At 38.0% G+C, this 25,758-nt stretch overlaps 2 protein-coding genes across 6 annotated transcripts in view; one reads left to right on the top strand and one right to left on the bottom strand.

The window, feature by feature from the left end:
- Positions 1-13,960, top strand: part of LOC135104238 (mitochondrial disaggregase-like) — a 29,840-nt gene extending 15,880 nt beyond the window's left edge. The window contains exons 5-8 of one of the 3 annotated variants that reach the window (XR_010270343.1): positions 8,677-8,830; positions 9,117-9,221; positions 10,501-11,108; positions 13,449-13,960. Coding sequence is in view for 1 of the 3 variants with exons in the window: in XM_064011406.1 (XP_063867476.1) it covers positions 8,677-8,830; positions 9,117-9,221; positions 10,501-10,716 (475 nt within the window). In the remaining 2 variants the exon portion in view is untranslated. Of the gene's footprint in view, positions 1-8,676; positions 8,831-9,116; positions 9,222-10,500 lie in introns of all 3 variants that reach the window. The other 2 variants (XR_010270344.1, XM_064011406.1) reach the window with 2 other exon arrangements.
- LOC135104239 (integrator complex subunit 15-like) lies at positions 11,443-25,607 on the bottom strand. 3 transcript variants are annotated; one of them, XM_064011408.1, is made up of 9 exons: positions 25,481-25,607; positions 22,495-22,571; positions 22,020-22,123; positions 21,422-21,646; positions 20,404-20,584; positions 19,631-19,802; positions 18,689-18,980; positions 17,659-17,851; positions 11,443-15,041 (listed from the first exon to the last, which is right to left on the bottom strand). In XM_064011408.1, exons 2-9 carry the CDS (start codon positions 22,565-22,567, stop codon positions 14,959-14,961), a joined length of 1,323 nt encoding a protein of 440 aa, XP_063867478.1. In that variant the 5' UTR covers positions 22,568-22,571; positions 25,481-25,607; the 3' UTR covers positions 11,443-14,958. The 3 variants fall into 3 exon arrangements, with proteins under 3 accessions (XP_063867478.1, XP_063867479.1, XP_063867477.1); XM_064011409.1 differs by lacking the exon at positions 25,481-25,607 and adding an exon at positions 25,425-25,448; XM_064011407.1 differs by lacking the exon at positions 25,481-25,607 and adding an exon at positions 25,281-25,402.
- Between the last annotated feature and the right edge of the window lie 151 nt (positions 25,608-25,758).

Here is a 25,758-nt window from a genome sequence, read left to right on the forward strand (position 1 = left end):
GTTATTAAATTCTTCATCTTTTTCTTTTGGGTTGTCATATTCAGATATAACTGAACATCTAGTGGAGGCAGTAGGCCCCTGCTGAAACGATAATTACTCCTAGTGAGATCTAAAGTACTGGATCAGGGGGTGCTGTGAACTTATCATTAAACCCAGCTGTGACCTCACTGAACGTTTCTCTTTGTGTCTCACAACACAAGAGGGTAGTCACAGCCTGCCCTCAAAAGACAACTCTCTTCCTTCACACAAAACTGCAAGCAGCTCATTACACACTCACCCTTTTTTAAAAATTCAAAATTAACATGGCGACTCCTGTACCAGCCTCGGAGTCTCCATCTGGGGAGGGGACCACAAATGCCCCCTGGTCAGATTGCTCTTCTGGTATCGACCCTAAGTGTCTTGACACCCCCCCTCAACTTTTCTTCATTAACTTCTGCAACATTTGCAGTCTTAGATCTAATTTTCAATCTGTAGAATACCACCTCTCTTCTACTAAACCTCATTTTTTCCTCACTGAAATACAGGTGTCTTAGGCAACTGATAGTAGCCACTTTTCTGTTCCCTCCTACTTCCTCTATTCTAATTTTCATTCCAAAGCTGGATGTTGCGTTTATGTGCACAATGACTTAACCTACTCTTGTGCTCATGCTCTTGATTCTTCCAAGTTTTCTACCTTCTGGCTAAGACTACAGAGTCACTCTCAAACTAAATTATCTGTGCTGTATACCTCTCACTTTAACTCCTCTGACTTTAAAAAGTTCTTTGATTACTTAACTTCCAAACTGGAGCACATACTAAATTTCTTCCCTTTTGCAGAGATCTCCATTCTTGGAGATTTCAGTGTTCACCACCAGCTTTGGCTTTCCTCTCCCTTCACTGACCATTCTGGTGAGCTAGCCTTTTTTTTTTTATGTAGGAAGGACACTGGCCAAGGGCAACAAAAATCCAATAAAAAAATGCCCACTGAAATGCCAGTCCCACAAAAGGGTCAAAGCAGTGGTCAAAAATTGATGAATAAGTATCTTGAAACCTACCTCTTGAAGGAATTCAAGTCATAGGAAGGTGGAAATACAGAAGGAGGCAGGGACTTCCAGAGTTTACCAGAGAAAGGGATGAATGATTGAGAATACTGGTTAACTCTTGCGTTAGAGAGGTGGACAGAATAGGGGTGAGAGAAAGAAGAATGTCTTGTGCAGCGAGGCCGCGGAATGAGGGGAGGCATGCAGTTAGCAAGATCAGAAGAGCAGTTTGCATGAAAATAGTGGTAGACTTTGCTGTCCTCCATGACCTTCAGCAATTGGTGCAACACCCTGCTTGTATTCCGGATTGTCTTGGAGATACGCCCACCTTTTCCTAACCTCTAATCCTTCTGCTTATGCTGTTACACTTTCTTCTCTGCTGGGCTCCTCTGATCACAATCTCATATCTGTATCTTGTCCTATTGCTTCAATCCCTCCCCAGGATCTCCCAAAGCAGAGGTGCCTCTGGCATTTTGCCTCTGCTAGTTTGGGGGACCTGAGGAGGTATTTTGCTGATTTTCCTTGGAATGACCACTGCTTTCGTGTCAGAGACCCTTCTCTGTGTGCTGAGTGCATAACAGAGGTGACAGTGTCTGGCATAGAGGCATACATTCCTCACTCTTTTTCTTGACCTAAACTTTCCAGAGGTTGGTTTAACACAGAGTGTTCTTGTCCTATATATGATAGAAAGGTGGCCCACAAAAGGTACTTCAGCCTTCCATCACCAGAATCTCATGTGCTTTATATTTCTACCCAGAACCATGCCAAGTCTGTTATCCAATTACCCAAAAACTCCTTCATTAATAGTGTCAAAATCTTTCAAGATCTAACTCTGCTCGTGACTTCTGGCATCTAGCCAAAAACATCTCCTATAACTTTGCTTCTTCTTCTTTATCTCCTTTATTTCATTCAGATGGCACCACTGCTATCACATCTATCTCTAAAGCTGAACTCTTCGCCTAAAACCTTCGCTAAAAACTACCTTGGATGATTCAGGGCTTGTTCCTCCCTGTCCTCCACCCTCTAACTACTTCATGCTACTTATTAAAATTTTTTGCAATGATGTTTTCCATGCCCTAGCTGTCCTAAAGCCTCAGAAGGCTTATGAACCTGATGGGGTCCCTCCTATTGTTGTCTGAAACTGTGCATCAGTGCTTGCACCTTGCCAAGTCAAACTCTTTCAACTCTGTCTGCCAACATCTACCTTTCCCTCTTGCTGGAAGTTTGCCTACATTTAGCCTGTTCCTAAAAAGGTTCTAATCCCTCAAATTATTGTCCTATTGCTTTGATTTCCTGCCTATCCAAAGTTTTTTAATCTATTGTCAACAGGAAGATTCTTAAACATCTATCACTTCACAACCTTTTATCTGATCACCAGTATGGGTTTCGTCAAGACCGCTCTACTGGTGATCTGGCTTTCCTTACCGAGTCTGGGTCATCCTCCTTTTAAGATTTTGGTGAAACTTTTGGTGTTGCCTTAGATATATCAAAAGCTTTTGATAGCATCTAGCACAAATCTTTGATTTCCAAACTACACTCCTACAGCTTCTATCCTTCTCCATGTAACTTCATCTCAAGTTTCATTTCTGACTGTTCTATTGCTGCTGTGGTAGACGGTCCCTGTTCTTCTAAATCTATTAACAGTGGGGTTCCTCAGGGTTCTGTCCTGTCACCCACTCTCTTCCTATTATTCATAAATGATCTTCTAAATCAAACTTCTTGTCCTATCCACTCCTATGCTGATGATACCACCCTGCACTTTTCCACATCTTTTCATAGATATCCAACCCTTTAGGAAGTAAACAGTTCATGCAAGGAAGCCACAGAATGCCTGACTTCTGATCTCTCTACAATTTCTGATTGGGGCAGAGCAAACTTGATATTGTTCAATGCCTCAAAAACTCAATTCCTTCATCTATCAGCTTGACACAACCTTGCAGACAACTATCCCCTCTTCTTCAATGACACTCAACTGTCCCCCTCCTCTACACTGAACATCCTCAGTCTGCCCTTTTCTTATAATCTAAACTGGAAACTTCTCATCTCATCTCTAGCTAAAACAGCTTCTTTGAAGTTAGGTGTTCTGAGATGTCTCTGCCAGTTTTTCTCATGCCCCCCCCCCCCCCAAACAGCTAACTGTACAAGGGCCTTATTCGTCCATGTATGGAGTATGCTTCACATGTCTGGGGGATTCCACTCGTACTGCTCTTTTAGACAGGGTGGAATCAAAAGCTTATCGTCTCATCAACTCCTCTCCTCTAACTGACTCTTCAGCCTCTTTCTCATTGCCACAGTGTTGCATCTCTAGCTATCTTCTACTGTTATTTTCATGCTAACTGGTCTTCTGATTTTGCTAACTGCATGCCTCCCCTCCTCCTGCAGCACCGCTGCACAAGACTTTCTTCTTTCTCTCACCCCTATTCTGTCCATCTTTCTAATCCCTTTTCTCTGGTAAACTCTGGAACTCCTTGCCTGTTTCTGTCTTTCCACCTTCCTATGACTTGAATTCCTTCAAGAGGGAGGTAGGTTTCAAGACACTTATCCTTCAGTTTTTGACTACCACTTCAGACCCTGTTCTGGGACCAGCATCTCAGTGGGCCTTTTTTCTTTTTTTTTCTTTTTCTTTCTTTCTTTCTTTCTTTCTTTCTTTTCTTTTTCCTTGGCTGGCATAAAAAAAAAACTAATTAATTGATTAATCAAAAATAAAGAAATAAACTCTTTAATGATGTTTCATGTGGTAGAATTATTCTTACAATTACTTAACTTAGTCATGTAATAATTCTTTTTTTGTAGAACACAATAAAGACTTTTACTCAATTTCTTTCACATTTATATTGTTCAAGAAAAATAATATTTAACCTGTCGATTTTAAGTTTGTTTCTTGCAGCATCCCGCTTTTTCATAGCTTCCTTTAATTCTTCACTGAGCCATGATGGGAAAGGTCTTTTAATCTCTTTGGTGACCATAGGAGCACATATGCCTAAGCATTTTGTAAGATTTTTATTAAAAATGTCAACTTGCGCGTTAACATTGTCCGTCTCTAAAAATCTGTTAAAACTTTTTTGTTCTGAAATTAATCATTCACACAATGTTTCCTTACTATAATTTGCTAGCTTATGAAAAGTTTTTGATCACTGAGAATTTCTTAGGCTTAATAATGTTTAATTTGATACTGATCATATCATGATCAGCTATTATTTGTGGAATAACAGACTTTTCTAGAACTAAACTGAGGTTAGTAGTTACCATCAGGTCAAGTAATGTGGAGGATGTGGGGAATAACACATTGTGCAAGTTTGTTATTTTTAATAATAGCACCTAATTTATTCCCTTTAGAGAGTAAGTTGTCATTAAAATCACCTAAAACAAAAAGATTTCTTGCTGACACAGAGTTGTCTAAAACATCTTGTAGGTACTCAAACGACTCGTCATTTACCTTAGGATGTCTGTAAACACAGCTAATAATAATGTCAGGTGGCTTGTGACATTGTATGCTTAGATAAATATTCCCAATTCCTGGATGCTTAACAAAGGGAAATTTTATAACATTACTATTTAATTGCTTATTAACATAAATACATGTGCCTCCCCCTTGTCCACAATCGCACTTAAAAACATTCTAGTTAGGAATAACAATTTGTTCATTAGGTGTATTAGCACTTAACCACATCTCACATACACATGGAACATCCACATCTCTATCATGCAACATTATTTTTATTTCTTCAAAACTAGAAACTAAGGACTGAGCATTTGTGCGTTCTATCTTTAGAGAGTTTTACGAGAGAGAGAGAGAAGTTAAGGTTGGAGAAATGAAAGAGTGAAAGAGGAAGTCAAAAGCTGGAAAGAAGAGAGAGAACAACAACAGAAGGTGGATATGGAGGAGATAATGAGGTAACAGAAACAGGAACACAATAAGGACATGGAAAAGTAAGTGATTAAAATAATAAAAGAAAGAAGTAATCTTGTGAGAGACAGGTAGTACAGAGAAAGATGTGTGTTGTGGTATTTGGGGTCAACAAGAACCTACCCATGGAAATAACTAGAGACAAAGAAAAAGCAAAAAGGACTAAGGAAATTATAGCAGAAGTAGCAGGGGAAGGAGAGAGGATAGTTGAACAAATTGAAGAGGTTTACAGGATTGGAAAGTACATTGAAAATGCAACAAGACCAGTTAAAATAAGATTCATGTTACAAACAGCAGCAGAATATGTTTTACAAAGAACAGGAAAACTGGTAAAAGTAGGAGTGAGGGAAATATGGATGAAAAAGAGATATGAATGAAGAAGATAGAAGTAAACTGAAAGAGTTGAGAGTAGAGGCGCAGTCAAAAAATGAGGAGACAACTCAGGAACAAGCGAGGAGATTCATTTGGAAAGCTTTGAACATGAAAGTGAACAATGGTTGCAGAAAGATGCCACAGATCATCAAGTGGAAGTTTAAAATTTGTGTATACAAATGGTGTTGATCCTATTAGAACTTAAAGACTATCTAAAGGACAATAACCAGACATGGTATGTTTAATGGAAACCATACTAAAAGAAGAAATAAAGTTGAGATTTGCAAAGGAAGGATATAGCACATGGAGGAGAGACAGAAAAGGAAAGGGAGGACTGGTGATGATATTGGTTGAAAAGAATGTTGTTGTTGAGGAAGTGGAATATGAAATATGGTGATGGAATGGCAGAAACTTTGAGTGTTGTGATTAAGATCAAAGGAAGTGAAAAAAAAAGGAAAGTTATTGTGACATACATACCACCAAAAACTAATGCTTAGGAGACCAATAGATATAAAATGCAACTAGAAACAAGAAATAGTATAGAGGAAATGATAAGGAAGAGTAACAAAGTGCTCTTAGTAGGCAACTTTATCACTAAAGGAAAAAACTGGGAGAAGATGGAAGTGAAAGAAAATGTCAGGTCATGGAGCGAAGAACTTATGCAAACCATGATGGTGAATACAATGAGATAATGGATGAGCGACCCTACAAGATGCAGAGAAGAACCATCACAGTTGGACTTAGTCTTTATGAAAACCCCAGAAAGTAGACCGAGTATACATTAAGTCCAGTGGGGAAAGTGATCATGTGACAATAAAAATAGTACTACAGGAGGAAAAAGTGTTGTACAGGAAAGAACAATACAGAAATGGGAGATGGAACTATGTTTTTTTTTTTTTTTATGTAGGAGGGACACCACCCAAGGACCACAAAAATCCAATAAATAAAAAGCCCAGTGAGATGCTGGTTCCCGAATAGGATCCAAAGTTGTAGTAAAAAAATTGAAGGATGAGTGTCTTCAAACCTCCCTCTTGAAGGAATTCAGGTCATAGGGAGATGGAAATACAGAAGCAGGCGGGGAGTTCCACAGTTTACCAGAGAAAGGGATGAATGATTGAGAATACTGGTTAACTCTTGCATTAGAGAGGTGAACAGAATAGGTGTGAGAGAAAGAAGAAAGTCTTGTGCACTGAGGCCATGGGAGGAGGGGAGGCATACAGTTAGCAAGACCAGAAGAGCAGTTAGCATGAAAATAGTAGTAGAAGATATCTAGCTTTGCAGAGCTCAATAAATTTTATGGAAAAATGAACTGGAATGAGCTATTTGAAGGTAAAGAAGTGCAAGAAAAATATGAGATATTTTTTAGCAAATATAGAGAGGGTATGTAACAGTTTGTACCAAGTTATAAAGTGAAATTTGGGAAGCATGAATGGTATAATGCCAGGTGTGTAGAAGCAAAAAAGAAAGAGAATAGAGCATGGAAGAAAATTATGAAAGAAATGAACAGAAATGCTAGAGAAGAATAGAGAAAGGCAAGGAATGAATATGGTATAATGAGAAGAAGAAGGAATTTTTGAAAGTGACATAGTAAGAAAATGCAAGGAAGAGCCCAAACTCTTTTACAGATAAGTAAACAAAAAAAAAAAAAAATGAAACATAAGAATGACATAAACAAATTAAAAAGAGAAGGAAGAATTTGTAAAACTACTGAGAAGATGAGTGAACTAACAAATGAGTTTTCAATTTGTATTTACAAAGGAAACTGATTTGTGGCACTGAAAGTGGTACCACAGAAAGAGGGAATACAGGAGATACTAGTAAAGAGACAAGAAATCAAGAGACTGCTGGAAGAACTGGATGTTAGAAAAGCAATGGGATCTGATCATGCAAATGGATGAATATTAAAAGAATGTGTTGAAACGGTGAGAGGCTTGCTGTGACCATCTGACAATATGAATTTTAAGTTTTATTTATTTATTTTTAACTGTTTTTGATAAATTTTATTTTTTATATATTTATTTATTTATTTATTTATTTATTTGTTTTTTTACTGGCACAAATTAGAAAATTGCAGCAATATTATAAATGACAGTCTCATGGCTTGTATCCTTCTGGAAAGAACACTCTATGCCAGCTGCCAGCTTGTGGGGAGGGCAAGGTGGCTACAGGCAAAGAAGGGCTCCATTTTAAAGTAAAAAGAGACCTTCATGGAATTACAAAATGAGAGAAGAAATAATAATGAAAAGTAATAAAGAAAAAGATTTGGAAATAATGATCCAGGACACACTTATCACCCGAAAGGCAGGATATTTGGCTCTACATACAGCTTGTTAACAAACATTAGTGTGTCATTTGACTGTTTAGATAAAGAAATGAAAAAAATTATAACAAGCATGATATGTCCTAAATTGGAATATGCAGCAGTAGTTTGGGTTCCACATAGATAAAAAAAAAATATATATATATGGAAACGAAAGAATACAGAGGATAGTGACAAAGATGGTACCAAAATTGAAAGACTTAAGCTATGAAGAGATGGAATTACCAACACTACAAGAAAGAAGAGAAAGAGCAGACCTGATAACAATGTATAAATTAGTAAACAATATAGAAAGAATAGACGGAAATGACTTGGTACCACAGATGGAGGACAGAGAGAGACAGATGAGGGGACATGAGAAGAAAATAAAGAAGAGTGGATGTTTGAGCAACATTGAGAAATACAGCTTCCCGTATTGAACTATTGAACTCTGGAATTATTTGAAGGAAGAAGTGGTTGTTGCAAACAGTGTACACACTTAAAGTGAAATGGATAAATATGGTTATGGAGACAGGACAAAATGAGCTTTGGCTTGTGCCCTGTACAATACAACTAGGTAAACTAGGTAAATACACACACTCAGCTAACGAATGAGTCCCGGGTGCAGTGAGGCAAATGGGCGAGCCTCTTAATGTGTAGCTCCTGTTCACCTTATAACAAGTAGGTATGGGATGTAACCTGAGGGGTTGTGGCCTTACTGTTCCAGTGTATAGTGTGTGAGTGGTCTCAGTCCTACCCAGAGATTGGTCACTATGAGCTTTGAGGTCTTTCTGTAGGGTTATAGCTGGTTGGGTGACCAGCAGACGACTATAAGTGAATAACACACACAGCTGTGAGGAGCTTTTTTGCCCCTGTTAGGGAGATGATTCCTCAGCTCAGGTCCAGTGCCTGCTTTTTGTAAGGTGAACAAAGGCTGATATGTGAGGGCCTATAAAGTAAAATACATTTTGAACAGTAAAATTATTTTTACATTGTCATCACTGTTTTCAAAGAAAAATATTTACAAGACTAGAATAGCACTATTGTGATATTTACTTATTCACCTTCTTCCTTTGCAGATTTAAAGAGAAAATTGTGAGGCCAATCTTGAAGAACCACTTTCAGAGGGATGAATTTCTTGGGAGGATAAATGAGATTGTATACTTTGTTCCCTTTTCAAGACAAGAACTTTTGAAACTTGTGAAAGCTGAGTTGGATAAGTGGGCTAAACAGGTAAGTATTAATGTCGGAAGCATTATGTATTTCCTTGCCATTCACTTGGGAAAGTTTTTATTTTATTTTTATTTGTTCTTTTTTATAGTAACTTTTATCAACTTGGTCCATCAAAAGAAACATAATAAAGTAATTTTTCATCTTGTAATCAAGAATTGATATTAAGAAAGTTTGATTTTTCATTATCATTATTATAGTGTGTATAACCTTTTATTTATGTTGCATTAAGAGGTACATTTAAAGATACATTTTGTATTGATTTTAATGTATGCATGTGATGTTTCAGGCAAAGGAAAAGCACAGCATTGAGCTCAAGTGGGATCCCATGGTGCTTGATGTCCTGGCTGATGGCTACAATGTGTATTATGGGGCTCGCTCCATCAAGCATGAGGTTTGTGTGTGTGTGTGTGTGTGTGTGTGTGTGTGTGTGTGTGTGTGTGTGTGTGTGTGTGTGTGTTCCTTACAGCATGGAGAAGTTCTCCACACAGTCTGCACAAAAATTTAATGCATGTGTATGAAAATGTTCTACCAACATGCACCACTTTTTATTATTCCATCATTTCAGAATCAACACTTGTTTTCTCTCAATATTTCATCTCATTGCCTTTCCTCTCAGTGACTCTGAAATCTGTGTGGTAAACTTTGCATGCTTTGCATGGACTAAATTCCTTGCAACATTTATGTAGACAACTTATGCAATGTGGAAGCATTATGTGAGGTTCTCTATTTTATTGTGATTCGCATATTTTTGGGTGGTGAGATATCAGGGGAATAACTTGGCTAGTCTTTCATAATTCTCACTGTACCACATTCATCCAGCCACAGAATAATATCATAAGCTGATTGGCAAAAGGCATTATTGCATTGGAAGATCTGTATTTGTGTCAGTAAAGCAGTCATCCAGATGGTTATTTAGAAGTTCATAATTGATATATTCTCCACATTTGTATTTTTGAGAAAATAGATAAAATCTCAACTTCGTTATAAGAAAGCAACTCCTTACTGTTAAGCAAGGGATGGATGGTGTTTGGTAGTCTTGGATTTGCTGTGGGTCACAAAGGTCAGGGTCTCCACTGTTCTAACATAAAAAGTTTTCACTACCTGATATAAGCACTCCACTTGTCTAGAGATCTGTTAACATTTTTGCAAACTAAAGTGTCTTTTCCTCTGACATTTGACATTATGAAACAGTAAACCAGGTGTTGCACTGTTCTTAACTTCAATCTCTTCCACTTGCAGATTTCTTTGTTAATGTGGCCAGTTTTGTGAAGCTTAATTATTCCTTGAGTTGTTTTGATATCAGAATGCTATTTTTATGTTGTACAAGCCAGAAAAAAACAAAAAAACAAACAAACTAAGGCAAGCCTCATTGTCCATATCAAGAGTTAGGTGTAAACTGTTACCTGTCATCATGAGGAAGGAAAGGAAAGATTCTCTTGCCTCTTCCTGCTGTAAAGTGCATGATTATGCATACCTTGCTGACATGCATGAATTCTGTCACCTTTTCTTTCCTTCACACAAAATCACTGCACCTGAGATAAGGCACATTGATCTTCTACACAGATCTGCACATCATTGTACTTTCTCCAATTTATTTATCTAAAAAAAAAGTTGTCTTATTGTGTGTTTCTAGATAATGAAGTGTTAATAGTTGTGGTGTTTTGGTTCAGGTTGAGCGGCGTCTGGTGAACCAGCTGGCCATGGCATACGAGTGTGGCCACATCACCCAGGACTGCACAGTTCTGGTATATACAATCCTGCCCACATCAGAGGAAGAGAAAGCCAAGCTGCAAGATTCCCCAGCACCCATCAAGATTCGTGTTAAAAGGAAAGGAACGGATAAGTTCACCGATATTGACCCAAGTGAACACTTGAAGTCACACTGAGATTAATTACATGAATTCTTTTTATGTAGTTGCACATTTGTGAATTTCATGTGTTCAGAAGGTACATCCAGCCAGAGCAAGCACTATGATTATATAATTATGTTCAGAACCTGATGGTGGATGAAAAGGCACAAGGGTAAACAGTAAAAAAATATATAAATAAATAAAAAAAATATATAATAAATCACAAATAATTACTTTTGTAGGAAGGCAAGGTATCAGAAACAAGAAGCAGTTATTTCATGCTGAATGCTAACACTAGCCTGATACTTGTGTTCCAGTCTAGAAAAGAGGTTGTAGCTATAAGTGGATAAGCTAAGCCTGCATGAGCTGTCAAGCCCTAATATGAAGGACCAAGGAGCACAGAGACTGGCAGGAGAATGTGAGTGAAGGTTAGTATGCTGCCCCTTTTCTACCTCAACTGTGTGTCTCAGTTCCTTATTGCCTCATGGTTATGGATCTTTATCACAGTATAGTATATCATGATGTGTATCCTGCTGAGGATCATTGAGGATAGTCAACAATAAATAAATTAACTGTAAATATGGCTGTGTATGTACTTTATTGAATATTCATTTGAAGAAAAAAAATGTAATGGTTTATATATCCATTAGATGATAATGTTTTGTGGGATGAGACACCAAAACAAAGTCCATACTTACATTATTTTAAATAACACAAACACACACACCTCCAACTGTTATATAAGAGAAAGTCTTTAGATCAGTTTAAGATGTGTATTTCAGCAAAATCATGTCTGCAGGATTTATGGGACAGAGTCATGAAGCAGGCTTCACTTTTGTCAGTAGGGTTCTGCTTCAAGTAACTGAGCAATTGAGGTCTTGTCCAGGACTCTAGGATTCACGAGTGAGGTTCATAGCATAGTAATAGAAAGTTGGGAAAGTAGTGGTGATGGTGGTTGGGAGGGCAGTAGAGTAGAAGTTATTGTGTAGCACTCAGTTTTTGCTCTCCATACCTTGCACTTGTGATGCCAGGGAGTGTGCTGATTGCACAGCACATGCCTTGCTGTGAGCCTACCTGAGTGGCAGTGTGTGCAGCTGTGCCACTTGGTGTCTCATAGCTGGTGTGAGTGTTAGGACTGGAAGGTCTCAGGCCTGAGATCAACAACATTGATCCCCATACTTTCTTCTTCATTAAATGTTCAAAATTTCTTTCCTATACTTTTTCCACCACTTTGTTATTTGCAAGAACTCCATCTTTTTCTCTTCATTTGCACACTCCTATCTTTCTTTTCTTCCTAAAATAGTTGGCAGTTCTTGTTGAAATTTTCACCCAATTACCTAACACTATCCTTTTAATTTTACCAACTCATTCTCTTTTCCATTCTAAGATGTGTACTGTCATTCTCCTTACTCTAATTTCCTTTGATATATTCTTTTGCAGTATCTTCTCTTATGCTCTCCTCTCTCTCTGCCTCAGCCATCCACTATACATTTCCCACTTTTTCTATAAAGCTTTCTTTATTCATTCTTCATAGTCACTACACCTTTAGACACATTACCTGTTAGCACTTGTCCTTTCTCCAACTTTCACCCTGGTTTCTTTGCTCTCGCATAACTTCCTCCCTTAACTCCTTAGCCATCTATTGAATAGCTAACACCTTACTTACCTTCCCTTTACCATTCTCCTACCATACTTTCTTCTAGTTCTTATTTAATCTTAACTAAAACAGCAGAGTGATCTGAATCTTTGAATATTATTTTCATTACCTTGGTATCCAACACCCTTCTCAGTCTTATCCACTACTATATAATTAATCAAACTTTTCTGCTTACCACCCTCATCCCTCCTCCATATATACTTGTTGATCAACATCTTTAAAAGTGTTTGCCAGGAACAACCTTTTTTTTCTACACATATGCCCACCACTTCAATCTCATCCACTCCATTTGCATGTTTTTCCATTGCACTTGTCAACTAATTTCTAGCCTTTCTACTCATATTTTCCATAAAAGACTGTACTCCCTATCTTCCAGGAATACTCATTCATAACATTCTAGAACTTTGTCTTTTCTCTCCTTTTTCCACTTACATTTACTGCTGCATTCAATGAGATTCACACATATTTCACTATTCCTACCTTCCCTGTGCTTCTGTGGTGCAGTGAGTAGCATGCCTGACTATGAATCTACAGGGAGTCATTGCACAGTTTACCTAACTGTTCATCTTTCCTTTGAGTTAGTTGATAAAAGGGTATCTGGATAAACTTGGGAAGGTAAACTGTGGAAATGCAGATGTCACAGTGATCCTGTGTTCTGGGTTAAGTGATATTATCCACAGTAGGGTCAAGTGCCAGTGAGATGGAGAGGAGCACTGAGGCCATCCACAGCTCTGATGTATGACACTTCTGCCTTTTCCTTATATTTCCCATTGCCTACACTATTCTTGACTCTTTCACCTATTTGCTTTTCTTTCCATACCCTGGAGGACATTACATACAAATGCACATTTTTTTTTCCACTTCCTTTCATTTCCCATTCATACCACACTATAGTATCTCCTCTTCCTAATCCATGCTATGCTTCATTTCATCCTCCTTCATGCAGTCCATTACTTTACTACCTTTGATGTGCAATTTTTGTATTGCTACAACATTCATTCTTCCTCTAGCAAAACTCTTCACTCCTTGCTTGTCTTTTGACGTCTAATACTTTAATTCCATTAATACTTATAGGTTTAGGTAACCTGGATAAATTTCACTTATCCCTCAGGATGAAATGGACTTCTTCTTTGCCTACAGCCTCCTTGCCCTCTCGACAAGCTGGCAGCTAGCATAGTGTTCTTTCCAGAGGGATGGACCAGGAGACTGTCTATAATACTGCTGCAATTTTCTAATTTGTGCCAATAAAAACAATAACATTTATCAAAAACAGTTAAAAATAAATAAATAAAACATAAAATTCACATTGTCGATGGTCACAGCAAGTCTTTTGCCATTTCAACACAGGGTGTAATAACAAAGTGCACCTCACAAAGGTGAGGATGTGATGGCTTACCCTGCTAGTACGAGAATAATGAAGTACGAGTAGGTTTGAAAGATGTGAGTTGGCCTCTATTTTACCATTGCATTACACCATTAATACATTTTAAATAAAAACTTTTTGCTGTCGTTCATTTGATCTCAATACAGAGAAAGTCCAAGACTAATGGGATGGCTCAGAAAAATCTATAATTACATACTGAACTGTATTCATATATAAAAATACAAGAGATGTGACTATTTTTTTTTTGTTATCTTATACCATGTATGCTTGTGAATTTTCTGCATTCAATCAAAACTTTACATAGTCTACCTTATAGATGAACATGTCATCCTGTCAATGAAGCTACATAATTTACTTAAAAAATCACAAAATCATATCAGGGAAAAAAACTAAGGTTTATTTAACTTTTGGCAATTCATTTTTAATACAAAACTGTAGCATTTGTATTCATGTATCTGAATGACATGTGTCTATATAATGCTTTGTCTCCTCATTTCATCTCTCTTGGTTACTTTTTATAACTTGCAGGGGATGTGGTGACAGTATTCCTTCTTCCAGGCTGACTGCAAAAGGTGTCACCAGATCATACCCCCTGTCATCCCTATCATATATAGGTTATCAATCATGTATGAGTTACTCAAGAAATTCAACTGAAGAAACATCACACACCTCAGCCTCACATCTTTCATTTCCAAACCTTCATCTGTTTCACCTTATACCCTGATATGTGTATTTTCTTCTGATCTTTGTAGCATATTCTGTAAATATCTACATACATTAAATATACTTTAAGAATGGGATTACAAATTATTAAACTGAATTCCTGTAAGACTTGCACTGCAGAATGAGACTCTGAAAACAGTATTATTTCATATAATGACCTGCCTTCTAGGAGACAGCAATCAGTCCATTGGGATACTTACATACAAATCAAATAGCACCTATTAGTGCTGGACATGAGTTTAAATTTTATTAATTTTATTAATGATTTACTTCATCCTCAAAGTTTGTTTCATAAACTACATTTTTCTTCAAGTAGACTGATTTTCACTAGCATAAACAGATCACATTTGCCTGGCATATAATTAATTATCCTTGGATACACAAACCCTAAAAATTATTAGCCTAGCAACAATTTTGGGCTTGTGCAGGCTGTATGAATTGTCCTGCATGCATGAAGAATAATAATCTTGAACCTGGGAAGAGAGGAAAGCAGCCCCCCTTGTGTGTCTCACTGTCACCTTGCTTCCCGGCTAGAAAGGAGAGTGGATATGAGTCTGTTCTTCTTGGGCAACCTATGCAAAGAGTCCCACATATCACCTGTAAAGGAAGGATCTTGTTTCAAGGGAGCAGAACTTGGATGTTTTACTCTAATACTATACTTTTTCACACATTCCATTATTATTCTGGTATGAAGAAATAAATCACACACTGGCTTCGTTTCCTGTCCTTTCTCATACATGTAATCATCATTTCTCTGGTAAGGAATGCATATGGTCACTTCAAAGACTAGTGCTCCTAAAGGCAGGTTCACACCAGCTGTGATGCTACACTAGATATGGAAAGCCATGGGCCAACGCTGGCAATGCTTGCAATGGGAGTATTCATACTGCGAGTGATGATACTCGTATGCTATGCTATGCACATTCTCTTCCAAGGGGAGTACTGCAGTGGCAAGTAATAGCATGCCCTTGTTACCCAGAGTGACTCACAAGTTACTCAAGATGTGAATGTGTCAGCCAAGCTATGTTTGAAAAAATTGCTGGGCCGGCAATAGGCAAGATACGTGAGCGACAATCGCGCACAATGTGAGTGTAGCATTGCACTACAGCAACTGGAAGTCCTGTGATTTTGCATCATGCACATCCTATATCTAGCACAGCATCACAGCTGGTATGAACCCTCCTTAACCCTTTAAAAGCAAATTCCTAAATGTTGACATTTTTACTATGCTTGATATTATAGGCATTATCATTAGAACTGAAAATACAAGTCTTATAGTATGTCATCAATGATAAAAATGTAATTTGATTTATTAGATCAATTCAAAGTGATACATAAATAAATACAGGAAATAATAGGCCAGGAAAATAGAGACAAGTCGGGTATAGCGATGTCTCCGGGGAAGAGTTAAGGACAGCAGCACACCGCCACTAGTCTGATGTAGGGTGCTTGCTCCATTTGTTGCTTCCCCCCCCCTCTCTCTCCATATTTTTTTTATTTTTATTTTTTTGGTGTGTTTTTTTCCTCTTCCTCTTCTCCCTCCCAGTGTGCCTTGAAATTGTATTGGATGTGGCAGAAAATTATTTCCTTCACTCCACTCAAAAGTATACATATCTGGTGTGGTTGTATGCACCTGCTTCCTCCTGCGAGGCACAGTTCTACATTTCTTCCTCTTTCCTAAAGGTGCCATTAGATGTTGATGCTCGCAGTTCGTCATTGTCACTTGGTCTGTGCTCAAACTCTGGCTCGCTGTCACTTTCCATGAAATTACCACTTCTGCTTTCATCAGTGTCAAGCACTGTTGATTCACTTAGGCTTCCTTCTTCATCTGAAGAATGTGATCCAAGATCGGGGTGGAGACTCTCAGGTGGATATATACCAGCCTCAGAGTCACTAGAACTAGGGAATGCTTCTGCCATCCTCTCATGAATCAGAGTAAGGCTGCATTTCCACTGACCCAGTACCCACGCAAATAGGGTAGGTATTCTTATCGCTCCGACATCTGTTGCCACTCTACATTTTCCATTTTTGCACTGTGTACCAATACTTACCAAAATAAGGATATTCCTATTGCTCTGACCTGTGTTGCCACACTCCGTTTTCCATTTTCACATTGTGTACCAATACTTACCAAAATAATGCAAGTAAATTATCATAGTACTTTTTTTCTTCCATGTATACTTTTTTTGCACTTACCAATATCACCAGCACCAGTGATGCCGATAGTTCTCCCAAACACACACACACACACACCTCGACTCTCTCTCTCTCTCTCTCTCTCTCTCTCTCTCTCTCTCTCTCTATACAAGTGTTCACCTTCCTACATTCCTCTCTTCATTCTTTCCTTCCTTCTTTTGCATCTTGCTTTTCTCCATTCCCCCTTTCTATATCAGATTCCTTCACTCCTTTTGACATTTATGTCCATGAATAAGTTGCCAGCAGCAGCTAGAACGCAGCTGAAGGGAAGCCCGCCATGAAAATTCAAAACATACACAGCAAAAATTCATGATTCCTTCTTTCACTCATGAAATCTCTCTCTCTCTCTCTCTCTCTCTCTCTCTCTCTCTCTCTCTCTCTCTCTCTCTCTCTCTCTCTCTCTCTCTCTCTCTCTCTCTCTCTCTCTCTCTCTCTCTCTCTTTCACTGATTCCTTCTTTCACCCATGAAATCTCTCTCTCTCTCTCTCTCTCTCTCTCACTGATTCCTTCTTTCACTCATGAAATCTCTCTCTCTCTCTCTCTCTCTCTCTCTCTCTCTCTCTCTCTCTCTCTCTCTCTCTCTCTCTCTCTCTCTCTCTCTCTCCAATTCTCAACCTTATGTAAACATCCAAAATTTGTAGTGTCTGCCTTTACAACCCTAACTTCCTCCTCCACTACCACATTTTCTATTATGTACAGGGTAGCTTCTACCCAGCCAGTCACAAAGAGTTGCCAGAGGTCTCCTACTTATAACAAAAACTCAAGTGAGGGCATTGTTATAGGATTTGAAGCTCACATGATGGCATGAATAAGTTGCCAGCAACAGCTAGAACACAGCTGAAGGGAAGCCCGCCACGAAAATTCAAAACAGACGCCACAAAAATTCATGATTACATAAGCGATTATGGCATCACGGGATATGAGAGACTTGATTATATAAGCGATCACAGCAATTTAAGGGTTAATGGAGCTGTAAAATAAGGGGAAGGAAAAAAGAACACAAAGTCATTTTACTTACTTAGTGACCCAGAGAGAGATTCTGTCTGGAGTGCCACAAGGATAGTCTGTGCCAGTCTGTTGAGTGCCAAATCTATGGCCTCTTCATCAACCATCTGATTATTGGTATTACTGCTACTGCTGCTGCCTGTGCTGCTCCTGATCCGTTCACTTACAGCATCCACCACTGATGTCACATGCTTTGGACACAACACCTAAGGAAAGAGAGATTGTTCATCAGTCACAACAGTCTTAACACACTTGTCAAATTCATCATGATCATCATAGTTAGCCCATTGGATTTGTAAATACATACAAATTCATATAATAATTTTATAAAATACTGCAAGAAATGTAGGTTATTAACCTGTAAACTACACAATACAGTTCCAGTGGTCATACCCATGGTGCAGAATCATCGGCATAAAAAAAAAGTTCTCAAAATAATTCATCACTTTCAACTACTATAGGAACAAACTTTGAAAGTGTTACATTTTTTGTTATTCTTCTATGTACAGTTTAGGGCAAGACAGTGTGGTAGGCTTGGGTGTGGGCTGTGTGTGATGCTTTCCCCTACCTCTCAGTACCACATGTGGCAATAACTTTTCTACCACATTTTTTAAACTTTTTCACACTGTTCCTCACCACTGCTGCTGGAATCATCCACTGTTTCTTTCCTTTTAATGGGAATGGATCTTATGTAAGTTATCTTACATCTTACACCATGAGAAGTAGAGGGTTGTGAGTCATGCCAAGGTGACTGACCTGCCCCTTCCATGATGTCTTGAGAATTAAGGATGCATAGATGATAAGGTAGGGAGTGTAGACTTGCTCACCCTGAGTTGCCAAAAGTCATTTCAAGACACATGGGAGTGAAATATAGGCTGCCAAGTTTAAAAATGGACTTCACATCATATGATGTAAGTCGAAGTTACATGCTGTTCATCATATGAAGTATGTCGCGGTTTACAGGTTAAGCAAATTATAAATAATAAATATAGCTGATCAAAGGATAATCCATAATTAGTTCAAACTACTGTCCTTGAGCTCACCTGTTTTTGTGTCATGCGTGCCCGAACAGAGGGGACATTCTGAAGTGTTTGCAAGATAGAGAGGTGTAGTTGGGAGTAGACATCACTGCTGGTCTCCGATAAAGGGGATGACTTAAAGGAGACAGGAGGGGATGAGGATGTGGAAGAGGAGGGGGGAGGTGAGGAGGAAGATGGGGATGGACCAACTGTGGCTTTTTCAAGTTCTGTCTCTGTTCTCATCATCTTGACTTTGCGCTTCAGGGTTTCAGAGGAGTCATTTGTCGGCTCAAAGAAAGGTGCCTCAACACACCACCTGCCAATCAAATGTTGAATAAATTCTTAAAGAAAGGCATGCAATGGGATACTGAGATACAGCAGTTAGATCATCTAGCAGGAGACCACTGAAGTACAGGAATATTGGCAGTGAGGCACAGGAGGGTGGGGAGGAGAAAGAAAGAGAGAAATGGCATCAAGAAAGATTTGAAAAATACAGAAGAGGCACAAAGATAAAGTTTAGAGAAGCAAAAACAAATCAGTAAGAATATGGCAGTTAAGCAGGTATCTATGCATATAGGAATATATTTTTGTTCCATTGCAATTTGCCAAAGTATTTATGCTATAATATTACACATAACAATAACCCAAACATCCACCACAGTGTAGTATACAGTCAGTCAGCATTTTGAGTGGCCATACAGTCAGCCCCAAGGCATGAGGCAAAGAGCATGTCTCCATAATCCTTATACTGTAAAAAGGTAACTAAAAGAGACACGGTAATGAAATTGGGAACTCTCAACTCTCTCCTTTTGTATAAATGTTCTCATGATGAGACCAGGTAGCAATGGTAGGAATAATTACATTCTCCTAAACCCTAATGTGGATGCTTTACCTTGGTTAATTCCACTTAAGGGCATCAGTTTTGTAAATACAAGGATAATTATAATTTCCAAAATACACACATACTTCATAAGAGGTGCCAATGGAGGTACTGCTGTCATGGGGAGAGATACACCAGGGAGAGAGTTGGTGAGGGGAACCAGAGCCAGGTGTGGTGGCAGGCCTGGTGTGCCCTTCAGCCACCACACTATTGTGCTCACCAGGGCATCAGGAGGACGTTCACACATCTCACCACTGCCTGAAAGTGTTAGTGAGGTTGACCTGTAACCTCTCCAAAGTCACAATTCTCATGATCATTATTACTCTAAAACCAACTCTTCACAGATGTGACATCAGAGTGAATGCCTTAATATGAAAAAAAAGTATTTTAAAACATTGTCCTAAGTGGATAAGCAAAGACTGGTTCATTTAAACAGAGAAGCTGTAAGACAACACATTTAAATATTAGAAATATAGATTATGTATTATTAAGATTTATTGCCAGATTTTTTATTTTATCAAGAGAAATGTCACAGTATTAATTTTGGCTTTGCAAAAACTTGATGCAGCTCCATTCAGGCTGCCGAATAAATACTCAGAATACAATCTGCAGCACTCTACACAGAATCATGGATAAAATTTCTTATAAAAAATTCAACCTATTTATTTATAGAAAGAATAAAATAGAGTGCTAAAAGCTAAAGCTGCTACAGTTTGCTTTGTGTCCTTGAATAACAGATCTTTTCTCAAAGTCCAAGAACAGAGGGATAAATGTTTTAGCAAGAATTCAGTTTATTATGCAATCATACTTTCAGTTTTACTATCACCAGATAATGCAGAACTAAGAAAATCTTACATACCTATTTTGGCATAGAGTTGGGAAAGTGTGGTGATGAGGTTTGCAGTGAAGAGTGGGGCCATGGTAGGCATTGCTCTAAGGGCTGCAGCAAAGTGTGGTGGTGCTGATGGGGTTAACTGGAAGTAATCTTGTACCAGTCCTCGACACACCTCACCACTAAACCCGCTGAGGCAACATACTTGCTGGTAGTGGTAGAGTTGAGTGTGCATTTAAAATTCTAGATTGTTAGCATCACCCTTTGTACTCCTTAAGCTATCAACAAAGGATTCCAGTCTGCCACATTTTATTTTATTTTTTTTCATTTAAGATATGTAGCAGTTATCTATGATGAGGGGTTTCCATTGTGGAATCAACACAAGGTAAACTAAACTAACAGGAATATCTAATGCTTGGTTCTTTCAAGTAACTTTCTCCAAAGAAATTACAATTTATGTCTGTACCTCCTGACTGTCCTTTTTACACACATGATTCCTCACTATTTTTTGTTGTGTTATTTTGTTGATATGTACTTGAATGAAGCAGTAGGTATAATGTGTTGGTACATTTTATATTTTGTATTTTTAGTGCTATGATTCCTCTGAAATATGAACTGACTGCCAACCTCACCAATAATTCCTGATGAAGCATGTATGGCTTAAAATTTCTTTGTGTTATCAATGTAAGGCATAATAACCTTTTATGAACTATATTAAGTGGATGACTGTGATTTGTTCCTGCCACAAGCCACCAGAAAGGTGATTCTTTATTACTTTAGCTTCATTAATGGATGGCCTTGCAAATTTTATGAAAAATAGAGGCAATATTTTATACTAAAATAATAGTTCTATTTTTTTTTTCACAAAGCTGTTGTCAGAAACAAGCAAGAACAACTACACTGAATACAAGTCTTTCCTATTAAAGCAGTGCACTTATCTGACATCAGAAGAGATGCCCATACAGATTCACCTTGAACACAAAGTAACAGGATTCTAACAAATACAAAATTTATTTTTAAAAACAAAATGATCAATACTCCTTACTTGCATCCACACAGCTGTGGCCTCCAGAACAGACACATTATGGGTTGCAATGGCCAAAGACACCAAGGCTGAGAGGATACGCAGTTTGTGTGCAGTGCGAGGGTCATGGGAAGACGGATGGAAAAGGGTAATAAAGAGGGAATTGCGGGATGCTGTATCCACCATCTTGCCCAGGTGTTGGCTCAGTTCTCGCACCACCACAAGCTCCTCCACAGGCCCAATAGCCTGCCAGGAGACCACAGGAAGGAAAGTTTTACTTCTGCTCTAAGTCAGTTCAAATAGAAATGTGATTAATTCAGGGAGGTTTGCCTTTTGTAAAGATGCGTGTCTTAAATTATGAGTGAAGCATAACTTTTATTATTTGTTTTGCAAGATATGAAGAAGAGCATATTTAGCTGAAGGAGGTGAGGTATGGTAGACAAGCTGTGTATATATGTGGTGAGGTAAAAATCTGTCCAGTGGACTGATCCAAGATGGTATATCCTGTGATTCATATTTTATAATCCAGTGGATGATGATATGCTATAATGATGAAAAGTTAGTGTTGATGGTGATAACCTAACAGAACTTACAGGAAATGAGAGGGTTGAGGACTTACCCTTATCTTGGAGGAGGAGTCACAGCAGCAGAACACAAACTGGTCCATGATGTGTTGCTGCAGCTCATGGTGATGGGGAACATGTGGCATGTGCAACACTTCCTCTGATGGAGAGAAGCTGTTCATCTAACAGTCCAGCAAGATTTCTTGTCAACTCAAGGTATTTCAAGTGTATTAATATATCACTGGCAGTCTTAATCCTTTGCTATAATGCACATCAATCTTGTCTTTTATGAGGTTTAGTAGCAAGAAACAAAAAAATATCACTGAATTAAAAAATTAATCACTGAATTGGGAAAACACAGACAACGCTTCCTAATTCTGAAATTACCTTTGTAAATGCATATTATATTGCTCTTAAACTCTAGAAGTAAAGATAGAATAACACAAATGACTAAACTTTCCATTATCCTTAAGGGAAAGTTTAGTTATAATAAATATGTTGCACAGAGTTAGCAACACAAGCATTACTCACCTAGCTGATAGAGTCCCTTCCTCACACATGATGGGAAGTCACTCCGTTTCAGCTCACTCAAGTCAATGGACATATTTCTGAGGGCAAAGGCACCTAACTTAGGCACTCAAGATAAAATTCCATAGAAATGTAATGAAAATGGCAGTATTTGAAGGATTATATACCTCACCCTTTTATCTTATTTAGTGCTATGTTATGTTAAGGTATGCATATCAGTCATTCTGAAAACACAACAAAAACTTTTTCACATAGCATTTTTTGGGACTTTATGAAGTAGCACTTCGTAAAATGCTTTTAACATGTCAGATAACCCCTTTGGTGGGATATCAGCTTTGAATATACAATAAAATAACACTATGCAGCTCACTAAAAATGTGTATTTCCTGAGTAAGACAGGAAATAAATCAGTACAAAGATCCAGTTTATTTTTTAATGTATAGATTTTAAGTGCTAACTTTAAGCAATGTCTGAATCTTTTAAATCTAGTTATTTTCGGTATGAGTAATCAACTATTCTGTAGTGACTGAACTACAAGGATCCCTAAAATGATCTTGGAACCTGATGATCCTTATTGTCTCAGTGTCTGAAGCATTGTACTTTGTTCTGGTAAGGCATTTTATCTCCAGTTTGGGCCTCTCATAGCAAATTTATCTCATCTTCAGATAAATTATCCAGTATTTCTATAATGCTCTAAAGGGGTGGCATTACAATACTGTGGTGTTAATTATTTTCCCAAATTCAGCCTAATTTTTGTGAAAATTGGAGACAGCAAGACACTGACAGGCTGGCAGACCAAGCCTTTGCAACTGCTGAAATAGAAGGAAAAGTTAGTATACTAAATATCATTTAATGTTGGAAACCCACAAAATTTTTAATATAAAGACTCCTAACTGAGGGATTCTGTCCTAAAACCTCCAATGGGATTATTAACATAACTTTACAGGAAATATGATATCACTACCTCCACCAGAATTAATCTAATCAAGCAATCTCTACGTTGTTTTCTGTCCTGAAAGTTCATGGCTGGTACGATCAACAAGAGGATTGAATTTTGCCTGCACAGTTCATGCAGGCTGAAAAGCTGGCTGGGTTAATGTATCACTGCTCCATTCCTAGATTCATTGAACATATGTCCACAATATACTACTCAGAAATGATGACCTGTCCTACTATAGTGAAAATGATGACGTATTTGAACAGTATTTCTGTTATATATATGTCATGCCTTGCCTTGGAGAATCATGGAAACACTGGGAAATTGCTCAGAAACTAGGATAAATGTGCCATGAAAGGTGTTTGCTGCATATCAAATCTTTGTCTGGATGCTAAAGGAAACGGGAATTCAATTCCTTTCTGGTAAGACTGAGGTGATCATGGAAGTGCAAGTGGAATTTAATTGGCCTTGTCTGTTGTCTTATTATATATACATTATTTATTAATTTAATTAAATTAAATTAATTAATTAATTAATTAATTAATTAATTAATTTAATTAAATTTGATTTTTTTTGTGAAATACTGTAAAAATACATACCATACTTACTCTTTTTTATTTGTTAACATAAGTAGAGTTAAAAAAAAAAAATTCCTTTGGTGACAAAATTAAAATACTTGGTAATAAAACAAAATTTGAAGCTCTGGACATAAACACAGAAATCAACACATATAACTCCTCTTTTCATCTCAATCCACTTAACTCTCCACTAGACAGTAACTCTAAGGTCGGTAAACTATAGTGGAACTAGACTAGCTTGGTACTTGGGGTGCTGGTTGTACCTCTCCACACTGTTGCCAACTCAACCCCTGAGTGACCTGACCTGACAATGGCCAGCAGGGCATGGCCAGGGGGATTCATGTGTCAAGAACACTGGGGTGGCAGCACCACATGGCCTATACATGTTGCCAAGTGTACTGGAAGATATACAGTGTCTTTGTTCCATCATCAAATCGAAAGGCATTAAAAAAAAAGATTGTCATAAACAATGTTTTATTTTGCAATAATAAAGGCACAGGATGACATAAGAGATGTTCATATGCATGTCAACTGTGAATGTGACACCAATGTGGGGCAGGAACAGCCAACACCCCAAGTATCAAGTTAGTCTGGTTCCACTATAGCAAGGATGTGTTTAAACTTGATATGATTAACAAAGAAACTGGTCCTGAAACAGAGTAGCATTGACTGGAATAAACTTAATCACCAGGTAGTTATTAGAGCAGTTATCAGGGAGTTTTTAAGGGATGACTGGATATATCAAAGATAATACTGAATAACATTAATGTTTCCAACTGAGGGTTAGATTACGTTTGGATTAATTCAGTTCAACAATTTCATTGCTAATCCGTTCACTGATTTAAAAAAAAGTCCAAATAAATAGTTTAACCCGAAATTAGTAAGCTAGAGTTATTTCCATACAGCCCACATTAAATGACAGGGATGATATGTCAGCATGGGTATACATGTAGGCCTGTCATCTTGTCAGTTTCTTGTTGCTTTCCTAATTTCCTCTCATGACTGTATTAAACACTTTTGCACCGCATCTCTACTACTTTCAACAGGCTCTACTAAGTTGAAGTAACACTAGTTTTTAAAGTTATTTTGTTTTAAGGTTCTAGTGACATAATAGCAACATTCCTTCATTATTAACGATAAGTAATCTCTGTGGCCTTTGAAAATAGTCGTGGAGAGAGAGAGAGAGAGAGAGAGAGAGAGAGAGAGAGAGAGAGAGAGAGAGAGAGAGAGAGAGAGAGTTTATGAATACTGGTCATTACTTCAATCCACTCAACTTTTTACTGGTTCCATTCATCCTGAACATTTCAACCCTTATGCCGCGAGACCCTTTGCTCCTTGTTTTGTGGCACCTTATCTAATACTGGTCTCGTACCCGATGTTCTTCACTATCTCAAGCACATAGCTTTGGGTTCACTTACTCCCACCATCTCGTTCATTCCCTTAGATATATGACTCGGAGGGTACCTGTACTTACTTGCTTCGTCTGTTGTTGTACCGCTGCCACTTTGCAGAGAGGCTGACGATAAAGACGCCTCAGCAGTAACGATAAGTAGCAATTGACTGGTTTGTTAATTATTGGAGTGGTAGAGTTTGTTTCAGGAGATGAGAGAATTTATGGCAGGAAAATTTGAAAGGCAAGTTGGTTATCTAATGAGAGAGAGAGAGAGAGAGAGAGAGAGAGAGAGAGAGAGAGAGAGAGAGAGAGAGAGAGAGAGAGAGAGAGAGAGAGAGAGAGAGAGAGATTTGTTTTGA

Source organism: Scylla paramamosain, chromosome 10 (assembly GCF_035594125.1).
Source record: "Scylla paramamosain isolate STU-SP2022 chromosome 10, ASM3559412v1, whole genome shotgun sequence".
Lineage (NCBI taxonomy): Eukaryota > Metazoa > Arthropoda > Malacostraca > Decapoda > Portunidae > Scylla > Scylla paramamosain.